Raw genomic sequence first — 18,228 nt, 5'->3', positions numbered from 1 at the left:
AGTTGAAGCTCCACTCTAAGCAGCTTCTTCCCACCCTCTGCCTGCCAACATTACTGCCATTCCTGCCTGTAAGGCTCCTGGGACTGGGCAGACAGAGCATGAGAGCAGAGGGGAGGACGACATAGCAGTATCAGGAGGCTTCCCAAAGAAGACAGCAGGCTCCCGCAGGGCTCCATCCTCAACTCCCAGGAATGTGTCACCAAGCCAGAGCCAGGACAAGGAGTACCAGAGTCTCCTGACTCCGGGCTTAGTGCTGACCCTGCGCCCTCACTACCTGCTTCTATTTTTACAACCACACTCTCCTCTCCCCACCCCCTCCCTACATGCCTATAATTCAAAACCTTCCTTACTGCCCAGGAAACTGGGCTTGTATATTGTTGGTGTTTAATTAACAAATGTATGATAAACCTTCTCACATGCTTTTCTTCTTTCTCCCTTTCTTGTAGACAATTTGGTTATAACTAGGATGACTCGAAGTCCCAGTTTTCTCCTTTCACTCTCTGAAGTGTCTCGGTTTGGAATATAACTGTATGGCCACCTATTTATAACGCATCTCCTATATGATCAAATAAGCACGTTCCCATTTCAGGATGATAAGACAGCAAAGGACAAACGTAAGATTTGGATGTTGAGGAAAGGCAGTGGTAGAGCTCTTCCTCTGTCCCTTAGCATCTAAATGATCTTACCCACAAGCTCCTTGGAAACAACTATCCGTGTCCATGACTTGAGCACAATTAAGATTCTAGGAGATTTAGTGAGTGTGGGGAAAGTTAAAAATGAGCTCTGAATGTTCAGTGGGGGAAGGGAGTAGAATAACAGAATTATGCTGAGACAAATTACGTCTCAGGTATTCTCTGTGCCTAGAGATATGACACAAAGAAATATGGGTATTACTAAAGAGTTATTTTTGACTCATGAGAAAAAAGCATTGACAAATGCAGTGCAGAGGAACTCTGAATAAATTGGTATATTTAATATTTTTCAAACCTACCTGAGATCTTCAACTTTGCTGACTGAAATAGTTTATTAGGTTTACACTAAACTTTATTGAAGAAAGCCCTCATCAGAAGAGTCCAAATTAGTTACTATAACATAGAATTTCACAATGAGATAGCTTAGTTTGAGGATCATGTAGTGATATACTTTTAAATTTTTTTCCTTACTTTTGGGGGTTAACCAAAGAGTAGGAGAATGAAAACTGTAGAGATCTAGAATAGAAAAATTACAAGGAAAATTGCAAAAAAAAAAAAAGAAGTATAAAAAAAATGCCTAAAAAGCATCTTTTTGAGGAAGAGGAAAAGAAAACTAACATTTATTGAATCATTGTTCTAGATAGCTCACATGCTATTTCATCCAATTTTCACAGCAATCCTATCAGGTAGATATTATGTGTATATTTTCCCAGTAAGAAAATTGAGATTATAAGGAGGCATCCCCAGGCATCAAACCCAGGGAGAGCATGCCACCCTACCCTGAAACCCATCTCCCAATTGGACTGACCTCAAACCTTTTCAATACGCTGCCCTCTCTTATCTATCATAGCACCCTGTAAACATGTGAAATTGCCACATATGTAGCTTTGTGATGTTACAAAAGCTTGGAACATCACAAATTTAACAAACCACTCTGTATAATTACAATGCTGTAAGACAGATCCTAAAACAAAATGTATAAAACCAACAGGTGGTCTTTCTACTGGCTTTCCCTTCTTGTTGCTTCCCCACTTTTCCCCCCTTAATCCTAACTTCACAGTGTAGAGCAAGTGCTTAACCTCAAGCAACCTGACATAAAGCACTGCTGCTGTGGCATAGGGTGATATTGCCCTCTCATGAAACAGTTGGAAATTGTGTGGGGGCTTTTTTTGTTGTTATAATGATTGTGTGACCTCACTGGCATTTGAGAGACACAGGGGATGAGGTAAGGATACTGTATGAACACTAATGCTCAAAGGCCCCATTCAGTGAAGAACTATTTGGCATTCCACGTGACTTTCAAATGTCCTACTAGAGAGTATGTTGGGAGTAGAAAATATACGTGTAAAATTATTTAAGCCTAGTGCCTAACTCTGTGTTACAGATAAAGTAAGTTTTGTTAAGAATGTTCCTGGACTGCAATTACCATTGAATCAAGATGACTTACTTGTTTGTGCAGAAACTTACTAAGAATTCTTCATCATTTCAGAAAATCAAGTCCCTGACAGCAATGCTGATGAGGTTGTTTGAATTTTAAACATAAAACATTTATATCAGTCCACTCCTATTGTTGTTATGTAATTCTATGAATAGCCACAAATATTAGTTATTCCTTATTTCAAAATGTAACATATAAAGAAAAAGAGTCAACAACATTCAATTGAATATTGTCTTATTCTTACTCTTTTTAAATCCAAACTTATTTACTAGAAGTTAGGTATAAGCACCTGACTGCTTCATTATGTCTTCCAAGATAGTTTTCCCAAGTATTTGTATATTGAAATCCATATTTGCTTCTAATGTTACAGATAAGGAATATATTAATTTTTTAAAATTATGTGTATAGGTAGGTAATATTGTTTAAACTTATATTTCAGGATAGTAAATGGGGTTGCCACAAAATATTTGTTATTATACAAATGAAGTATTATAGAATTGTACACTTGAAACCTATGTAATTTTACTAACCATTGTCATCCCAATAAATTTAATTAAAAAATTAAAAAAATTGGGAGGCCGGTTGGCTCAGTTGGTTAGAATGCCATGCTCATAACACCCAGGTCACCAGTTCGATTCCCACATGGACCAGTGAGCTGCACCCTCCACAACTACATTGGGAAAAAAAAAAAAAAAAAAAAACGACTTGACTTGGAGCTGATGGGTCCTGGAAAAATACACTGTTCCCCAATATTCCCCAATAAAAAAAATTTTTTTAAATAATAAATAAATAGCTATTAGAGGGGAACTTTGGATCCAATAAAGTTAAGAACCACACCTAAGATCAAAGGCATCTCTTGAACTGTGTGACTTGAGTAATTTACTTTTGCTCTGAGATCCAGTTGCCTCATCTGTAGATGTTAATAATTTCTGGGGGTTCTGGTAAGTATTACTATTTCAGATAAGAGCACAGGTTAAGTGGTGATGGTAGGTATTCAATAATAATTCCCTTGTCCTTAATGTTCAAGACATGCTTCCCTTCCCCCAATCACCTTTACATACAGGTGGGAGAATTAAGATAGGAAGAACAAAATATAAAGAATACAGAAGGAGAAAGGAAGTAACAGGAATCACGCCCATACTTAACACCTAACCACACCCAGAACACACTACAAGTATCCAATGTGAGAAAGTTCAGAAGGTTAAATTAAGGTTTTGGCCCTGTATCATGAAGGATATAGTATTAATACCAATCACACAACCACTGCTGCATTAATGCAATAATATACAGATATAAAAACCTGTTTCAAGAATGGATATGGAATTATAATTTCCTTAACCTTGTTACTGTGTATCCCTTTAAAGCCACTTAAAGTTAACACTGTAACTTAAGAAGCTGTGACTTTTACAGACCGAGATGCAGATCTTGGATTTTAGCCATTTAAAAAAAAACAAAAAAAAAAAAACCCTGGAACTGTTTCTCTACATGTGATTTGATTATCTCCAGGGAGATTTTTATACAATAGCAAACATACTTTCTAAATGCTCCAGCTCTTCAGCCTCTTAGTCATTACTTACCAAGGGTCAGATATGTTTCCCAAAAGCAAATATTCTATTATTGGCAGGGTCAAAAGTCCCTTCCTGCCTTTCACTGATCCATAGAAGCCACAAGGCCACTCTAATATTAGTCGTGCCCAAGCTTCAACTTCTTCCTCCACATTTTAATCCCCCAAACCTCAGCACACCCGACATAGCAGGGCTAGAGTTTCTAAGATGGATGAGGAAGGCCAGGTTTTTCGGATACCAGTCCTGAGAAGCAGTGACAGACATCAACCCTTAGTTGGCTTCCTCTTCCCTTTTTCTACCTCAGCAAGCATCTAGCCCAAAGGTATTTGTTCACCTGTTACTTCTATCTGAATAAGGAGTTTCAAGGGACACCTTTGGTTATCTCAGGTAATACGGGTTGATCATAAGGAGACACGGGAACAAAGAAGCACAGAAAACCTTTTCAGAAGTCCTGCAGATTTCTTAGAAATTATTAAAAATTGGCTCATTGCCATTAAGGACACAGTATCAGCTATCCTGGATGAAAAATACTCTGGTGACTCTCTGGCACCCTGCAAGGACCCCAGTGACTGTGCCATTGCCAGGCCTTTCATCTCTTTCATTTCCTTTGCTTCTTCCACGACCATCTATACAGAACAGATATATAGCATGCTCCTAATTGGGATAAAAGAAAACTGAAAGGGGGGTGGGGGCTATACTCACAGAGATACTCACAGACTGTCACACATACATATATACATGTAAATTCATAGAGTATTTTTCTGGAGGGACAGTCAAGAAAATGGCCACAGCAAAATTGTCTGAGGAAAAAGACTAGGGAATCATGGTAATGGGTAATCCACTTGCTTTCGATTTTTACTATGTACATATATTATTTTTTTAATCAAAATAAAAACTAGTTTTAACATAATTTACCATGTAGCTCCACTGTGGACTTCTGCTTCACAGAGTAATTTGTGCTAATAGATTTAGTAAATAAATATAACACAGAAGCACAGAGACCACTTTTCCTTTGGTGGCTTTGGTCAAACATCACCGGTACCCTCATTAATTGAGAACAGGTGGATGGGAAAAGGAGGACCTGAGGTAGGTTGCAATTAATAACACTGAGAGGAAGTCAAAAGATGAGACAGGTAAGATTAGGAAGGGATCTTACAAATTGATACTAGCTATCCTTCCAGTATCCCAAAAGTTTTGAGGCAACAACAGAAGAACTTGTGTGATATCACCATCCCAAATTTCCAAGCAATACATTCAATGTTAGAAAAGCAGAGAATATGCCTTAGCTTCTAAAAAAAATTTAATTTCACGTTTATATTACAGTGCCTTATTGAATCATATACATGGAATTCTATTTTCCAAAATTCTTTTATTGAGATTAAAACACTTCATTTTTTTAAGTCTAGCTCTGATTGGCAGGGAATACTATACTATTAGCACTTCGGTTTTAAGTTCTCTGCCTAGCACTTCTCTAACAAGAAGGAAATGATCTCTAAATGACCATTAAATACACGAGGGTCTCTATAATTTCAAGGATATCCATAGTTCATCCACTTGCAAAACAGAGAGAACTTTTGCTATGTTTCCTTTAGCTAAAAGTGATTTGAAGTCTTTTTATTTATTCTGGTTTGTTACCACACTTTCCTGAATAGTTATAGTTTTACATATATGGGATCAAAATTACATGCTTGGTATATACACTGAGGGACTCGTGCATCCATATATTCATTGCAGCATTGTTCACAATGGCCAAGATATGGAGGCAACTTGGGTGTCCCTGAATGGATGAATGGATAAAGAAGAGGTGGTACATATATACAATGGAATATTACTCAGCCATAAGAAAAGAATGAAATCTCACCATCTGCAACAATATGAATGGACCTAGAGGGCATTATGCCCAGTGGAGAAAGTCAGACAGAGAAAAAGGCCATATGATTTCACTTATATGTGAAATCTAAAGAACAAAATAAACAAACAAAATAGAAACAAAGTTATAGGTATAGAAAACATTTTGAGGGTTGCCAGATGGGTGGGGGGTCCTGGAGGTGGGTGAAAAAGGGGAAGGGATTTAAAATATACATATGTATGCCTTTTTTTTAAGTATGTACCTTGAAATACTGTCCAAAGGAGTATTATATAGAAAGGGGGGGGCATAGTCAAATAGCGTGGAAAATGAGAAACACCACATTTTTCAAAAATGTTAGTGGACTTCTTAGAACCTTTAAATGTGTATTACAAATTTACAAGATACGTTTCCCAAAGTTATTTGACAACTGAAGGCATTTTTCTATAGTATTTGAAGAGACAGTATTCGTTGGAACATATTTTAAAAACCCTTCTAGCTTAAATAAAAACTAGTCTTGTCTTTGAACTAAACTCAACTGGAGGAAGGGGCTATGTCTTGTTTTACCTTTATGTTCCCAACATCAAGCACAACATTGAACTCATAATAAGCGCTCAGGTGGGTTGATTCCTTCAGCAAAAGTTAGTCATAAATGATCAGGCATGAGGTAGTTATTTGGCAGTTAAACAGGTTAAAAAGTTGGAATACTATAAAGGCAATTTCAACTCTAGAATTATAATAATTAACATTTGATCAATACCTGCAATGTGCCAGGCACTGATCTATGTGCTTACAAACATGATTTCATTTACCCCTCTCTACAATCTTTATAATAGATATGCACTATTATTAATGCCATTATACAGATGAGGAACAGAAACAAAGTAGCCATGGGAGTTAATCACACTATTCTCTTTGCATTTCAATTGTTTTAAAAATTTCCATAATACAAGCTTTAAATGGAAATTTTTTTACTGCATACTAACTGCTAGTCCCTTCCCAGAGCAGCTCGCAGTTTTACGGAGCACACAAACAGTAAATCAACAATTAATTACCAGTCAGTCTGATAAGAGTTATACAAGCTCAGAGGCACAGAGCCCAATCTTGAGGTGGGGGAAGGCTTGGGATAGTGACTTTAGCTTAAGAAAGAGTTCTTAAACTAACTGAACAAGAAGGCCATTAGACTGAGGTGGTTCTAATAGCTCAGTAGCCTACAGAAGCAAACCAAAAGGTTTGCCTTAAGGGTAAGAAATCAAAATCCAAGGACAACCCATCACAAACAGTCAGTGAGGACGTCCCAAACAATGCAACTGCTTAAACTATAGCCAGTCAAATAATTTCCTTGCTGTGCTTCCATGTCTTCTCTATAAAAACCTTTCCCCTAGCTCCTGTCTGTGGCACATTCCAAACTAATTCTGGTTTGATGCTGTCCTAGTAGAATTGAGTTTTGCTCAAATAAACTTTTCAATATGCCTCAGTTTATCTTTTAACAGAGTTAACAGGGATATGTAGGGGAACAATTTTCCCTATATGAACTGAAAATAGTTTCATGTTCTGGGTAGGACATGGAAGGTATCTGCCACACCCCTAATTCAAGAAATCTGAGAATACCTGTCATGCCCACGGTACTCTCCAACAGGACTCCTTACCTACTGTTCATCTGTCTTTCCACTACATAGTCCTGCCGACTAGACCAGAGATAAGCCCCAGACCCACAGGCCCGAAGGTCCTGTCCCCCTTGCAAAGCACCCTGACTCACCAACACAGAGCCTCTCTTAGGGAGTTTGAATTTGACAGAGTGGGGTGCAAAAAAAAAAAAAAAAGTAGAGAGGCAACGAAACAAAAGACACAAAGAGATGAGACAAGAAGGCTTAAAGGAACAAAGTCAAAAGGATGAGAAAAGAGAATCAGTCAAGAACAGAGTAAGAAGTAGGGAGAACAGCTGAAATGGAAGGTGACAGACAACTAGACAAGCTCTTGGCTCTCCAGAGTCTGCTGTTTTCACTGGACAGCATCAATAATGTTCCAGTTGCCCATGGAACCTGACTGCGCAGCTGCAAAGCCTATCCTAAGCTTCCTTACCTCCCTGCATAACCTAGTAATATAAACAGTCTAATACATACATACAAATTGCCCAAGGTAACCTAGTGTCTCCATCTCTTGCAACCTGCAAGAGCCTTCCATAGAATGGAGTGGTGGGAGAAATGAGGGAAGGCGAAGGGGTCAGGCATCAGCCTTTGAGGAAGCAGGAGGTTGGGGAGTGGGTCGGCCCTTGCCCAGGAATTTGGACTTAATTCTAGAATTGTTCACATGCCAGTAAACTTTAGGGTATTTCCAGCACAAAAAGCAACAGTCTTATCCGTTTCTTATCTTCCTGATAGCAATGAGGTCTATAAGGCAGCTGTTAGATTATTTGCCCACTTCTCAAAATGAGTCATGTTTGGTTTCTTTTGTTGTTGTTTTTTTGCTTGAGTTTTTCATATAAAAATGAAGTTGATGCTCATGAGGGATAGTAAACATACATAATGATTATAATATATTTAGAACTTCTCAGGTGATACCTTGCAATTCCAAAAAATACCATTATACTCAACTTAAACCAAACATTTATAAAGAAAACATAGTAAATGAATGGTTGATTATGTTTCTACTTTATACAAGTCAGGAATCATCCCTCTGCTGAAAAACATATGAGTTATTCTCATTGTCGATATAAAATCCATACAGCTTCAAGGACATTTGTAATCTCACTATCTACGTCTTCAGCTTCATCGCCTACTGTATCCATCATTTTTTATTTATCAGACTTTTATGGAGTAGCCAAACCATCGAGTGACTCTAGGAATGAAATTATGTTTTAAAAGTCCCAGCCCTCCGGAAGTAGAGGAGTAACTAAATTCAATTCAGAGCACTAGTGTGATGTGAAAATCATGCAATCATGGGTATTACATCTAATCTAGATTGGCAGATTCACAAGGAAGGCTTCTTGGAGGAAGTGACAGTTGAGACTAGAAAGGTGAATAGGAGCTGTGAGAACAGCATAAGAAAACGCATTGAGGAATGAAACAGTTAAATATTCTGGAATGTAAAGAGGGGATTGTTAGATGAGGTTGGCGCAGTCCGCACAGGACAGAACTCAAGAGGCAGGCAGGAACAGGAGACATCGCTTGGCTGGTGGGGGTTATCTTTAAATGCTATGGTCTGAATGTTTGGGTGCCAACCCCCCCCAAAAAAAAAATTCAAATGTTGAAATGCTAACTCCCAAAGGGGATGGTATAAGCAGGTAGGGCCTTTGGGAGGTGCTTAAATCAGGAGGGTAGAGCTCTTGGGAATGGGATTAGTGCCTCATCAGAGAGGTTCCAGAGAAACCACCAGCCCCCTCCAAAATGAGCAAGAAGGCATCAATCATGAACCAGAAAGTGGACCCTCACCAGAAGGTGCCCGTGCTGGTACCATGATCTTGGACTTCCCAACCTCCAGAACTGTAAGCAATACATTTTTGTTGTTTGCTTGTAAGCTACCCACTCAGTGGTAATTGCTATAGCAGCCTAAAAGGAGCAATGTAGGTTTTTGAAATAGCTATGATCAGAGCATCAAAATATTAAAACAGAGGATGGGTAGGATCAGGGAAATCATATTCAGGGTGCCTCTCTAGAAACTGCATTGTAATCATCCAGCAGTGGCGATTGTCAATGCCCTCCAGCCAAGACCACCAGGGATTTTCACTCCTTACAACAAGGGGGACAGCACACTATGGGGAACAGTGAAGGTCTCAGTACGAGGGTGTTGGAAAGGACGTGGGCTTGTGTTAGATGATTTCAGGGCAGGTCTAAGGAAACATTGATCTGGATAGGGTGCTGTCAGGAAATGGGGGCGGTTCTATGATTATCTTAGTGAATCTAGCTATAAGGTGGGCGAACTCATCAAAGCTAAAGTTGTGATTGGTAAAGGAGCAGCAAGGCAGGGGACGCCTGGTCATTTTTGTGGTTTGGAAAACGCTCATGTTTGTGTGTCTGCTCAGACATGATTACAGAGTAGTCTTATTTTTGTCTTGATCCATCACAGTCACAGAGTCTTATCTGACGTCAATGTTCTGTGAAATCATTTATGTCCAACAGGAGAATGCCAAGGCCGACCCATGAGGGTCCGGCCAGCTCCCAGATGTCAGGGGCTGTTTTTCTCTCTGTCACACTCTTTCTACTCGGGTTTTGTCGAGCTTGCTTCCTACTCCTCAGAACTCAATGGTAAAATTCACACTGAAATCCCAATTCCTTCACATCTGGGGTGTTTTTGTTTGGTTTTCCTTGGGGGTCTATATGTAAATCAGTGAACCTTGTGTTGCTTTGTTCTTCCCAGATTTCCCATTTATAAAGCAGAAGAGACACAGTTCCATTTGCCAATTATCTGCATTGCTGGGAAATGATAAAGCCTGCAGTGCAGTTCACATTCTTCATAAGTGCCACTCAAATAAATACAGAATATTGACTTTCGAAAGAGCTCAGGGCTGGTGCCAGCAAATAGAGCAAAGGAAGTAGTTTCTGGGAAGCTTCACAAAGCAGCTCCCCATACCCTGTAATTCATCTAGGAAGCAATTTTGCTTGCAAACAGAGCCTCCAACTTCAGATTCTGGAATTTGTAGAGATGTACACATTTGATACAAATACCACTTAGCTTCCCAGCCTCCAACCTGCACCCTCTTACTCCTCCCCCCTTCAAGATACAAGTGATGCTCCTCTCTCCTGCCCCCATCCAAGCTAGTCTCTTTCCTCTCACTACAATATAAAAAACAATGAACACCACAATAAGATATCGGTATTGTAACCAGTACTAAAGCTTTGTGCTAAAGCTCCAGGATTTTAAGTGCTGTAATTGTGAGGATTCTTTTCTTCAACAAATATTTTTTGAGCTCCAACTATGTTTCAAGTACAGTTCTAGGTCCTTGGAGCTGCGTTAGTCAACAAAATAGACAAAATTCTTGATTTTATGGATCTTATATTCTAGTACACGGAGGGGGAAGGAAAAAGATAATAAAAACAATAAATATGTTAAATCTACATAAGATGCTAGAGAGTTATGGAGGAACATTCAGTGCGGAAGAAAATCGGAGTGCTGTGATTTTAAATGGGATGACCAGTGCCAGCTTCCATGAGAAGGTGACATTTGGGCAGATTTAAAGAACGAAGAGCAATCTGCGGGAAGAGCTGCTGGTAGAGATGGCAACCAGTGCAAAAGCCCTTAGGTTCCCATGTTCAAGGAATAGCCAGGCCGCCAGACAGACAGGAGCAGAAGGAACAATGATGTTAGAGAGGTAACATGGCCTGTAGCCATCCTAGGATTTTGGCTTTTGCTCTGTGAGATGGAGAGCTATTGGAGAGTTTCTGAGCAGAGAGATGAGATACAGAATATATCTCTTTGGAGACAGCAACTTTTGAGTTTCACTACATGGGAGAAATAGGATAATTGCATAAGGGATGGGAGCAGGTGACAATGTTGTTTTTAAGAGAAATAGTAGCATGATTTTATGTTGAACATAGGGCTTGAAATGAAAATCACAATTCTTACTTTTTCTGCTTCCAAAATATACTGCTTTATTTGACTGCTTTTATGTAGTCAAATAAATTTGAGAGAGAAGGAGCCAAATTTGCTCGATTCATTTATTCAATGAACTATTTAGTATAACCAAGTCAAAGGAAATAATTTCGGAAATCTAAAGAGAAATTTGAGTTTTCAGTTTCTGGAAAGCATCTAACTACAAAACTGATTTCTGAGAAAATCTCTTTCAATTATTATATTTTCCTATAATCTTTCCACATAATAGATAATTAAGGAAACATGTCATGGCACAAACTACTTGCTAAACTACAGTGGTCAATTATTCAAGATGCCCCTTCAACAAATTTTATGATTATGGCTCAAGAGTTTAATGATCAACTCATTTACATAACCTGAATATTTTAAAAGATGTATTAAATTTTTTGAAAAAGTGTTTTGCATTTATATTATGAGTTAACTGTTCCTTTAGGCAAGATTAATTTACTTTCTTTTTTTCCTTTTACTGATTTGCTCACTTAGTTGTTTAGGAAAAACAATGTCAGCTGTAAGGGATTTTTGCATAATTGGCCATCTGTTTCAAGGTAATGATCACTGACTGTACCCTGCAAGTGATTCAAAGTTAGCTTCCTCCAGGTACCATGAAATAGGTGAAATCCACAATTGTCAGTGTCACAACAGCATTGCCTTTTTGAAGCAATGAGGATTTTTGTGGTCAAGTCTGACGCTTTAATTGTAAAGACCATTTGTTTAAAAAAGTTTTTCCAGGTTTGTATTTATAATTTGAAAGCAGTTACCAAGAATCTCACAGCTGCTATGTTAATGGACTTGGAACCAGGCAACCTAGATTCAAATCCTGACTCTGCCCCATAACTGCCCAGTGACTCCTGGCAAGCTGATCAAAGCCTCACTTAGTTCAACTGTAAAATCAAAAGAATCCTTGCCTCTCTGCTATGGTGAGGTTGGAATGACCACATTAAAGACATCCATGGGTACATTATGGACCATCAGTAAATTTGCCTGAACTAGCTGCACCGGACACCAGGTCAAGCCAAGTCCTTCCCCTTTCCTCAGTAACAAGGGTACCGCTCTTCACACAGTGCTATTTATAGCCTTACAGCCACCTCTCTGGAAAAAAAGGCAGGACTTCTGACTGAACTATCTAGTCAACCTATTAAGGGAAAAAAATTTTGTTTCAGCCCCATTGACATCTCAAAAGTTTATATCACAGTTTCTCTTGCTAGGGGAATGGGATGAGATACGGAATCTCACTGGTATGCATTTTATCTCAATAAATTACTTCTGTTTCAAAATTAACTATTGAGATACTTATGACATACTATACTGTGATGATGAATACTTTATCCTGAATATACTTAACTCTTTACTCCAAATGGAAAAACTTACATTAATGTTGGTTATATGCATAAATATACTAATATACATATGTATTTGGGATTATAAGAATTTATGAATTTGAATATAGCACATCAAAACACCTTGTTTATATTATCTTGGAGTTTTATCTTGCAGATCAATGCATTGAAAACTGAAAATGTTGAACATGACCATCAAGCTATTCCTGGGACACCACAGAAAACTTGAGAAGCAATATAGCAATATAACTTCATGGAATTTTGAGTCAGAAAAAAAAATAGGTTTAAATTCAGGCTCTGCTACTTAATGTGTGCAATTCTGAAAAATTTCTGAACCCCAAAGTCTCAGTCTCCTCTTTGTGAAGCAGGGATATTAATATTTCTCAGGGATTAAGTGGACTGAATAAATTCATTCATCATGAGTTCAAAATAATGTCATATTATGATGAGGAAGATTGTTAATACAAAGGAACTAAATCTGGAGTCCCTGGTTACAGGAGGGACATTTAAAGTTGTCAGTTAAGTATGCTAACAAGCTCACTTAGCTTAGAAACAAGAACATCCAAGTTTAAATAACAGCTCTGCTTTTCTTTTTCTTTCTTTTTTTGCTACCTACATGACCTTGGCCAAGCCCCTATTATTTTGTACCTCCTCCCCGTCATTTAACTGTTAGGTATGAATTATATTAGTTATAATTTGTTAAGCACTGACCATATCCCACACAATCTGATAAGTTTTATGGGGGAGGAAGAAACTTTCCTCTACCCTCAAGGTTCTGGCTGGTCTATTAATCAAATAGACATGAGACAGATTAACTAGAGAAAATCACCAAATTTAATACTTAGGTGCCAATGGGAACCACACATACATGAGAGTGTCAGAGACCCTCCATGTATGAGAGGTTCAAAGACAGAAAGGGAAAATGAGGTACACATGATATTCTGAGCTAAGGATCATCGTGGGGCGTCAGAGAGGAGGAAGGTCATTGCAGAATAAAAGACGTTCAGTAATTAGAAGTTTGCCCTGCCCTATAGATGGGTCCAAAAATAGTATCTCTGATAATCTCTTAAAATTGGCAAGACTCCTAATTCAAATTATTTTAGGTAGTTAAGAGAGGGGAGAAGTTTCTCTTGAGCCCAGAGGGTCTTGGTTGCCTTTAGCTCAAAACAATCTGCATATCACATAGGTACATCTTGGAGTGACTTGTTCTGAACGCCTACAGTTTATATATGAACTCCAGTCTTTACAATAACCCTTTATAGTAGGTGTTCTTATCTCTATTTTTATAGATGGCTGAAACTGAGGGAAGTTAATGTGTTCAAGGCCACACAGCTGTCTCTACGTCCAGGTTTATCAGTCTCCAAATTCTGTCCTTAACGACCCAATGAACTCCGTGCCACCTTCTTGTTCTAGAGGGTCAAAGGACATTATTCCTGTGAAAGTGCTTTTTGAATTGAAACGTCCTATTACGAATGTGAAGTGTAATTGTTACTACTCTATATCAATATAAATAACTCACAAAATAGGTGTGTGATTTGCCCCCTGGGAACCCTGAAAGTACAAAAGATTACACTTGAAGCTCTCTTTCATCTCCTCTTGGACTCTTGCCTTGACCTCAATTTCGCTTGAACAGACCTGATAAACAACGTTAAAGAACAGATACCCAAATGCTGCTCTGTCTCTCAAAGTCAGCTCCCTGCACTGGGAAGCCCAAGGCAACAAGACAGGGTGCTTTTCCTTGAAATGCTGACAAAATACTTTCTCAGGCTAGGTTCTCACACCTACATTTGCAGTTTGTTTGGGTAAGTGTAAATGAAGTGGTCACAAACGCGTCTACATAAACGAGTGCTTTCGAAATCACGCGGACATCGAACTCCATAGTTCCAGACACGTATGCAGTCAAATCTAATTAGGGCAAGTTTCAGTCCATTTTCAAGTATGTGGTGTAAACTTTAGAGCAGATGTTCCCCCTGTGAAAATGTTATTAACTAGTCCCACGTAGTTAAATATATAATTCTCTAATTTATCCACCTTTGGTATAATAAACTTCTTGGAAATACTACCAAAGGATTTCGGGTGTTGGTACTGGACAGGACATGTGAGGGGTAAAAAGGGCCTCGGTTTGGTATCCCCTGGAAGGCACTTCGTTCTCGGCCCCCCGCCCCCCTTAACCGGGGAGATGCTCAGCGTGGCCCTCCCACCCCTGCAGAGGAAGCAGGAGGGTAACGTCCTGATGAAGTGGAGGGTGTTCATTCGCACAGCCAGATCTGGACTCTGGAAAGGCGCTCAGGCCCCGAAGGCTGAATCCCAGACAACGAAATCGTAACCCTTTGTGTGAGGAAGAAGGGTCGCCCCCGGTTTCCCAGAAGTCGGATCTCGGAGCATGGGGAATGCGACTTCCCCTGGTCCTAGGATTTACCTTCTCCCTTCCCTGTAAGGCCCTCTCACTTCTCCTGGAGCGCTCCCGGCGGGCTCCCCGCGGTATCCAACGAGAGGCTCAGGTCAGCGCCGCTCAACCAGCGGGGCCAATTTCTGCCCGCGCTGCGCGTGGGAGAGGCTGGGAGACGGTGAGAGAGGCTGAGACTGCACCTGGCCCTTACCTCGGAATGCGGGATCTCAAACACCTCCGCGATCTTGGTGTAGAGCTCCCGGATGTTGGAGAAATTCTCCACTCGGGCCGTGGCGCTGCCGTGTGCCAGCTGCGTGTAGAAAACCAGGCTGCGTGGGGGAACTGGGGTCGCCGGGAGGCTGCCGTCACCCGCGCCCACCTGCTCGCCCTCCACCTGCTCGCCTTCCACCAGCCGGGCGCTCTCCTTGGACTTGGCTTTCTTCTTTATCCATTGCCCCAGGGGCATCTTGCCTGACCGCGAGCTGGGGCGCACCTGCGCTGCCGACCGCCGCCTCCTTGGCCCGGCGCCGCGGACTTTGCTCTCGGGGCCCCGGGGCTCCGTGCAGGTAAAAGTCGCGGCTGGACCAATGGCAATAGCGCTTCCGCCTGGTTGCGCCGGGCAGGGCCCCTTCGTCCACCCGGAGGAGCGGCATCTGGACCGGGGGCAGCCATCTGCCCTTCCTTCGGATGAATCTGGAGAGAAGAACAGTCGTACCCATTCCTGCATCTCATCTCCCGGCTTCTCCCCGGCCCGCCCCCTTCTTTTAAAAATGGCTCGGTTTCCGTAAAAGCCCGGGATGCTGAAGCTACAGAACAACAAGTCTGAGAGTACAAACACGCCGGCCCTTGTGATGCCTTTTACAAGCAGTCACGCGATTGGACACACGCCTTCGTGTCCGTATGTCTGAGCCATTGGGGATATGAATTTAAGTTAGAAGTTCACCTCCACCTGCCTTCTCTGAGCCTTACACCCTACAGGGCAGAATTGGAAGGAAAAGTTTGAGATGGCTGATACATTAAATTCGTAAGCAAATACCCTCGGCCCTTCTCAGTAACTGATTTTATTTTGTCCTGGGCAGCTTTCCCAAAAGTTGAGTCCTCTTCCCAAGTCATTTGCTCCACCTCCGCCCTTCTTGGTCTCTGCAGAGCGCCCTGCCTCTTATTCTACAGAGAAATCAAGGGTATTCCGAATGACCTGTGAGCTCCCTTAATTCCCCACCCCTTATCTGTAACGCCACCCACCTTCATTCTCCAAACTCGAAAGAAATATCTTTTCATTTCACCCTTGATTTGATGATCTCTTCACTCCTGAAGAATCTATTTTTAAGCTATCTATTGACTCTTGTTCTCCCCACACACACACACACACACACACACACACACACACACACACACTCACCCGGTGTCACTTATCGATAGTCAAAAGTCCAAATCTATTACACTGTTTTCAAGTCCTCCATCCCTACAGTTGCCTCTACCTACATTTTCACAATGTAGTCTTGAATTATTAGCTGCATTTCCTTACTTCTCCCTTTTAGACTCTCTGATCAGACTTTGCCCCCACACTCCACTGAAATTGCTCTTAACTCTGGTCAGCACTTCTTAATCTTCAGATGTTATTAACTTTTTATAGTCTTTATCTTGACCATTAGAGTATCTGACTGCACCAACCATTTCATTCTTAAATCAAGCCTATTTTGACTTCCCTACCTCTCCTTCTTTGCAAACTGCTACTCTCCAGGAGCTGTGTTCTCCAAAGCTGTTTCTCCTTGTCCATCTTCTCTACTTATTCTGCATGCTCTCCCTGAATGAACACATCTAGTTTCTTGGTTTTAGCAGTTGACCTTGGTTTTTCGTTGTGGACCTCCAGATTTATATCCGCAGTTCACTATACCAGAAAGGAAATGTACTGCAGGAAACTCACACTGAGCTTGTACCAACTCATCCTTTCTCCTGAAAGCATCTTTTTTTTTTTTACTCCTAATTTCAGTAAAAAGGATCATGTACCCATTGACCCAAACCAGCATCTTTGAATCATCATACCAAGCTTTTTCCTTTTCCCTCACCTCTCACATCAATTCAGTCCTGAAAATCCATTTTCTCAAATGAAGATTAGCAAATGTACTGACAGAGAAGCAGGGAGTCTATTGTCTTTAGAGTAACTTTAAAATTTTTGTGTTTTATGTTTCTGTTTATGTTTAAAAGATTATATAAACATGTTCTGGTTCATATTCTGGTACATCCTGAAAATGAAATACTGCTATAGGATCCCAGGGCTTGAATTTGCCTTTGTGTTTATGATTGCTCTAACACCAAATAGGATTGTTAGGCCATATTTAGGCTAGGAGCAGAAACCTTATCTTAAAACCCATCTTGTCTTGCTTTGTCCCTTGTACCTGCTAGCTTATATTTGCCTTAGGCCTGGAGAAGCCTCCTAGAATGCAGAAACCATCTTATCCTAAAAGCCATCTTGTCTTGCTTTGTACTTTATACCTGTTGGCTTGTGTTTGTCTCCTAGGAGCTTATGATCAGCAGCCCTGGAAGGTCCAGACAGCGGCCTGGGGGCTTGAATGTGGAACTGGAGAGCTTGGTCATGCCCAAAACCCTTTGTAGCAAGATACAATGCAACAAAAACACGCTGAAGTATTGAAAGGGGAACAGCCTAGTTTACTCCCTTTTATAAAACTCCATATCCCTTTTTGCTCGGAGAGGTTATGGTATTTTCTAGCCTGACCACCCACAGCTGAAACACACCAAATAAATTCTAATAGACCAATTTTGGTCTCCCATGACTCATTCCTCTGGCCGTTCCTAACAAGTATTACTTTAATTGTCTTGGGCTAATGAGAAAAGAGTAGAGAAAATCTAACAAGTAAATGATACATTCCCATCAAGTGAAAGCCAAATAACTTCACAATATAATGTATGAATAAAAAGCTCACTGAAATTTGATTAAAGTAGGAAGAGAAGTGAATCATCATAGTATATGTGGTAGGTACATTATCAATAACTAAATAAATATGAGGAAACACAAGAGGGTGTGAAATTAATAAAAACTTCAAAGAGAAGACTGCCTTTAAGCTGTGTCAAATAAAATATCGAATAAATGGGCAAAAGTATTGGCATAGGGTGGGAACATTAAATTCTATAGCCTTTCAACTCCCTTTAATTTCTTAGTATTTTTCTCTGTCTAGAAAGTGAAAGTTTCTCTCAAAGCCTATATCAAGCTCACCTTTACTGTAAATCTCACTTAAGGAATCAGCTGTATGAGCAACAATCACAGAAAGAAACAGATGGTACATTCACATTAGAAATACTGGGTGATGGTTTAATAAAGGGATTGGACAGGTGGTGGTCAAGGTATATTCATAG

The 18,228-nt window shown here is 40.2% G+C and overlaps 1 protein-coding gene and 1 long non-coding RNA gene across 3 annotated transcripts in view; one reads left to right on the top strand and one right to left on the bottom strand.

Annotated features, from left to right (window-relative positions):
- The window catches only part of GIPC2 (GIPC PDZ domain containing family member 2), a 70,659-nt gene extending 54,867 nt beyond the window's left edge, over positions 1-15,792 (bottom strand). For both annotated transcript variants that reach the window (XM_019743360.3, XM_074334994.2), the window contains exon 1: positions 15,068-15,792. In XM_019743360.3, coding sequence (XP_019598919.3) covers positions 15,068-15,583 — 516 coding nt within the window. In that variant the 5' untranslated portion in view covers positions 15,584-15,792. The remainder of the gene's footprint in view (positions 1-15,067) is intronic.
- LOC148755695 (uncharacterized) lies at positions 8,680-12,889 on the top strand. Its single transcript, XR_016018651.1, has 2 exons — positions 8,680-9,025; positions 12,625-12,889. It is a non-coding gene; the product is annotated as an uncharacterized LOC148755695 (long non-coding RNA).
- Positions 15,793-18,228: the final 2,436 nt, after the last annotated feature.

The sequence above is a fragment of the Rhinolophus sinicus genome, chromosome 14, assembly GCF_057876585.1.
Source record: "Rhinolophus sinicus isolate RSI-liver-muscle chromosome 14, RSI-T2T, whole genome shotgun sequence".
Taxonomy (NCBI): Eukaryota; Metazoa; Chordata; class Mammalia; order Chiroptera; family Rhinolophidae; genus Rhinolophus; species Rhinolophus sinicus.
This window is presented reverse-complemented; position numbering and strand designations above follow the sequence as displayed.